The sequence below is a fragment of the Limulus polyphemus genome, unplaced genomic scaffold (assembly GCF_000517525.1).
Source record: "Limulus polyphemus unplaced genomic scaffold, Limulus_polyphemus-2.1.2 Scaffold834, whole genome shotgun sequence".
Classification (NCBI taxonomy): Eukaryota; Metazoa; Arthropoda; class Merostomata; order Xiphosura; family Limulidae; genus Limulus; species Limulus polyphemus.
Window position 1 is genome coordinate 137127 of NW_013666444.1, and position 6000 is coordinate 143126.

A 6000-nucleotide genomic window follows, 5' to 3' on the forward strand; every position below is an offset into this window, starting at 1 on the left:
TTTTTGCATTGGTAAGAAATTTAATTCTGATGTGAAACTTTTTAAAAACTATTTCTTATTACACAACACATTGTACTAATATGATACTGTTGAATTTTTAAGGTTCTGTTTATAAATAACCACACTCCCAGTTACAATGTGGCTTTCTCCCTTTTCATTACATTTAAATGTAACTTTGGTTTTTATAACTTAGTTAGTAATTTTTACAGTTGTAAATATGTAACAGTATATCATTGTTAAATAAAGGGGGGGGGGTGTATTGATTTTAAACTTCACTGAGCATCATATTTTTTATCTTTTTAGGCTATGATATGTGTTTTTTGTAAAGTTCTATGTAAGGCTGTAATGTACTGACCACTGCTTATATTTTCTTAGATATGTATCCACAAACCAGCACAAGTCTTCAAGAATCCTGGAGTGCCATGAAACCACCACCACCAGGCATATTAGACCACCTTGTAAGTATTTAGATTATCTTAACTTTTTTTTTTTTAACTAAGTAGTGATTGGAAGCAGTCTTCTAAGAGTGTCAGGTAGCATTTATTCTTAACCCTTGTGTATTACTTATAAATAATTTTGATGAAAGAAATATTTCTTCAGCAGTCAAACTTCACTGTTCATGGATTAACTAAGAATATACACCTTCATGTCTATCGAAGTGGTTCAGTGATATTTCAGGTTTCTATGCAAACAAATTTCTCCAATTAAAAAGATGCATATTCTTAAGTACGTATACTCTGTTAGATAGTGTTTGTGTTAAATGATAGTAGTTATATAAATTATTGTAACATGTGAGTTACTGCAGATCTTCGCGTTTGACGGGCACCATTACACTTATGCTCATAAGTGCTAGGAAAATGAGTTTTGCAAGGGTTTATTAGAGCCCCTGTCAAGTTAGTCATGACCCTTGCTGTTCAGTAAATCAGCTGTTGTTTATTTAGACAGGACAATCTTGCAGATAATTTCATGTGACTGTATTGGCTGCTACAGCTTGGGTACTTTAATTTTAATTGGCCTAGAGTAGCAGTGTTATCCATACCATAATACAATGTTCAAAAACGATATTGATTTATTATATAGACATCCAATGTTTATAACTGAGAAATCAAGTCAGTGTGTTAAAGTTTGAATTATGAAGTTAATTATTTATTTTTAACAAATTCATAATAGCAAGAAGAGATTTAACAAATTTGATCATGACCTAGGTTGTTTGATGAACTTCTTTGATTTTCTGCATGACCTGAGGCTGCAAGGGCTGTCTTATTTATTGGAGATTGTCATAGATCAGTTGTGCTTTCACTTTCAATTGTTAACATGTCTCAGTTTATTCAGTGAAACTGTTTTGTTGTCAGCATTTTGCAACTGGAGTCTCAGTGGATAAATTAGATTTTCTTCTTCAATGTACACCATAGAAAGAGTCATTGTCACAAAAATTTGGTGCAAGCTCTGTGCTAAATATAGCGAGAAGACTTGGAAAGAAGTGAAGGGCTCAGTTAGCAAGAGATGGGCAAATATGTATATGGCGCTGAATTCATAATGAAGTACACTCACTTGCCATTTCAATTCAGAAACATACCAAATTGCTTTTGGTATGTATACATCTTATCTTTTTACTTATTACTCAAATTTATAATGATATCCTTTCATTGTTTGTCATTACGCGTACAGCTGTATCATCACTACCTACATTTTTCAGTTAGTATACTATACTATTGCCTTTGATGATGACGTGGTAAACATAGAAACATGTAGAGTCCACATTTTAGAAGCCATAGACTGGCCTGAATTAAAACTGTTTTTAATTGTGAATCGATTTCAACATTGTGTGTTGTTTATTTATTATTTAAGCTCAAATGTTGCCTGTGTAGGCCTATGTTTTTATGCAAATTGTAAGCATCTACATAAAGCAGAAGCAAAATTTTGTTTTCAAAGCAGTTGTTAGAGTGTTAGAAAAATTCAGCAATTTAATTAAACTTATTTTACACTAAAATTGTCATTAACTCTGTAGGCACATATATAAGTTATTACCCAGGATTTATCTTGATGATATGCTCTTTAACTTATTTTCAAGCTACTTGTGGACATTAGATTTGGTTATTTGTTAACTTTATGTCAAGTGAGCATATACTAAGGTAATTAGAGACCTGATTTTGTGGGGTTTTATTTAGGTACCAACTTAACCATAATTAAATGTTTTTATTTTATGTACAGTAATATGTGTTCATTAATTTTTTATTCGTTTTTTTTTAACTGGTATGTCTATACATATATTGTTTTTGGTAAATTTCTGTGTTATCAGTCACTATAATTATCTTTTACATAGATTCTACTGTCCATTTATTTTATTAATGCAAACTGTGCTGTTTCTATTAACTCTCTCAACACAGGGTTGGTCAATCTGATGAAGTCGCATGACCTTTTGTACTCGTTTAAAGTATTTATAAATTTAATACTTACAACTCTCAATATATTGGGTATATCTTCATGAAATTTGGCAGTCTTTCACATACAAAAACCCATATTTCTTAGTGAAGTATTTTTAACAAATTAAAATAAAAATTTGTCGATAAATTTATTGAATATTTGTTCTGAATAGTCCGTGTGCAAAGTAATTTTCATGTTAAAATTAAAAATACTTTTCATCCTCTCAAAAATCTCAAATTTCCTTTGTGTAATCACTAAAACCTCCTAAATGCATTTCAAACGTTTTTTATTTTCACTAAATCCTCATAGTTTATCTGTTATTTTCTCAAAATAAGATCGATCAATACCACTGACCTCATAACCACCTAAAAAAAAATCAAAATAAACCTAAATTAACCTTTTCTTCTTTCTAGAATGACTTCATATTGTAACATGAAACTACATTCATTTATTCCAAGTAGCTCTAAGTTAGTAACATTATACATCTATTTATAATTAAATTTTATTGTTTTATTTCTCTTTGAACTGTGTCTAACTTCTATCTGTGCCATTAAAAGTTGTAAATCACTCGGGGAACGTGCAGCTCATGTTACACTATTGAATTACATTATCCACTAGCTGCTTGTGTGCCTCATGAACCATTTTAATTATATTAATATTATTACTTATTTTACCTAATCTTGTCTTAACTAACTTACAGATCAGTATTTTTAATTTTAGCTACTTTTATAATAATAAATAAAGAATAAATTTGAAAAACAAGAAATAAAGTACTTAACCAATCTTCTTTTTTCTTGCAGTTGGGTTTCAAAGAGAGGTAGCCCTAATTTTATATACTATAGATAGTAATGCACTTAATAATTTTTATTTAATTAAATAATGCACCAGAGAATGTAGACTAACATTCAAAAACTAGACAAATTCACTTTCCTCTCAAAAATTTTCTGTGAGTGAAATTGATGATATTCTGTTCAGAATACAATGTTATACAATACGTCATTTGATAGATGAAAACCTTGACTTTGTATTGGTTATTGGTAATATATAATGAAACTTAAGAGAGAGAACTATCAATGAAGGATGTGACAGGTGGGATGTGATTTTCTGTTCGACGGCTCTGTAACCAAACAAGATTGAAGACTATAAAAATTACAGTTTGTCTGAGCAATAACAATTTTATAGAGAGTAATTTATGTTTAATTTCATACTTTATTTGGAGGGGGTGGTGGATAAAATAGGGATGATGACATGCTAAGAGAAAATTTCACGTGGGTCACACTAGTGGAAATTCAGGATTTATTTTAATATTGCCTTGTAGTATTAAGAACTTAAAACTTGTATACTATTAAAATATGGATTATTAGCTAAAATTTTATGTTATTCTAATTTGTATAAATAAACAAAAAGTAGTTTAATAAAATTTTAAATGTAAGATACAAAAACCTTGTGTCATGCGCACAGTAAAGGATACCCATGACGATAGGGTTAAAGCAGGTTGCCAGAAAAAAGTGAATACATTACTGTCAATATCAACTACAGTCTAATGGACAATGTAAACTGTGCTGAGAAAACTGTAGACAAACTGAGAATTACAGTAATTTCAAGTGTACAAGCTTGTTTTGAATCAAGATTTTCCTCATTTGAGAGTGAACTTTATCAAAGTGTGTTTCTGATAGATCCAGTAAACTGTAATAACACTACCTGGGAAAGTGGGTGTTTAAACTTACCTGGAAATCATTTTTATGAGACACTAAAAATGAACAATTTGAATAAAACTAAGATAAGCTCAGAACAAATATTAACAGATATTTGATTCAATTCTTTCTGACATGTTTGTAGAATGTGCAGCCAAGAAATAGAAGGCAGACATGTGCAATGAAATTGAAATTGATTCTATTTGTGACAAAGCTTTAACTGATTGTGGATATCATGGTCAGGATGATTCTGACTGTATCATGTCTAGTAGATCAAGTGATGAAGCTGAAACAAATGAAATTCTCTGAAGAACTGATTGCACAAGAATCATTTGATATTGACACTGCTGATGGAGATAATTCTCCTGTACACAGTGTGTGTGTGTGTGTGTGAAGATAATGATTGAATATGCTCCACTAGCTAAGAGTTAAACACAAACAGGACAAATGATCTTGTCATATACAAATGATTTTGCAAAGTAGATTTATTTCAAATTATCTCAATTTTTTATGATATGGGTATTTATGTAAGTTTGTGACTTTTAATTTTTTGAACGAATAGTGAATTTATGCTTTATTTCTTAGTAAAAAATTCAAATACCATTTTACTCTTGTCTGTAAGTAGGAAAGAGTAATTATCTTAGGATTCTAGTCAAGATGTTATGTGTTAGACTTTAAGGATATTGTAACATTATAATTTTTCTGCATATAAAAATTTTTATTAATTGTTATTTTATTTATCAAATTAACCCTTTCATTATGGGCTCAGTATAAAATACAGGAATTTGTATAAACATTTGCACACATTAAGTATTTATACTATAACTTTTAATGCAGTATGTGTATCTTCACAAAATGTGGTAGACTTTTAATGAACATTACAAGTCTTTTGTATGCAAAAAATCAGATTTTTTAATGAAGTATTTTTGCTAACGATTTGTTTATGAATATATCGAGTCTGTTTTGTTAATAGTCTGATTGCAAAGTGATTTTCATTTTGTAATTAAAGAAACTATTCGTTGTCCTTAAAATCTCAAAATATTGATTGAATACAATATACGTTGGCTTCCCTTTGGCTCAGCGGTAAGTCTGTGGAGCTATAGTGCTAAAAATTAGGTTTTGTTACTTGTGATAGGCATAGCACAGCTAGCCCATTTTGTAGCTTTGTGCTTAACTTCAATCAAAGAAAATATCCATTGCTTTATTTTTGTGCCATATATATTAGAAATAAAGTATTCAGTCATTACATGTATTTCAGTTACCATTGTCAAAATTTTAATAAGTTTTGTATTTAATATCATGAACAGAAGTTCATAATCTCTGCAGAATTATTGGTTTTATGTTTTTTCGAGGATACCTGACACCACGCAAACAAAATATAGTTACTTACTTACCTCAGTTGATACTTATGACTACTACTCGACTGCCATGGTTTCTTCTTTCTCCATCTAAGCGTTGGTTTGATTTTTTCTCGCTTTCTCCAGACTATTATACTCCACTCAATTGCCCTTGGCAATATTTGTCTTGTGATACTCTCCACCTCTATGTTCCCTCTATCCTGGTACTGTATATAAGAAAATAACAGATAAACTATAAGGATTTAGTGAAAAAAAACATTTGAAATGCATTTAGGAAGTTTTAGGGATTGCACAAAGGAAATTTGAGATTTTTGAGATGACAAAAAGTATTTTTAATTTTAACATGAAATTACTTTGCACACGGACTATTCAAAACAAATACCCAATATATTCATGGACAAATCTTTAGTTTATTAAAAATACTTCACTAAGAAATATGGTTTTTTGTAAGTAAAAGACTTGTAATATTAACTGAAAAACTGCCAAATTTCATGAAAATATACCCACTATATTGAGATTTATAA

At 29.8% G+C, this 6000-nt stretch overlaps 1 protein-coding gene across 2 annotated transcripts in view; it reads left to right on the forward strand.

Moving 5' to 3' along the window:
• LOC106460777 (WD repeat-containing protein 7-like) overlaps positions 1–6000 on the forward strand; it is a 211384-nt gene that overhangs the window by 73375 nt on the left and 132009 nt on the right. For both annotated transcript variants that reach the window (XM_022387558.1, XM_013920513.2), the window contains one exon: positions 376–458. In XM_022387558.1, coding sequence (XP_022243266.1) covers positions 376–458 — 83 coding nt within the window. The remainder of the gene's footprint in view (positions 1–375; positions 459–6000) is intronic.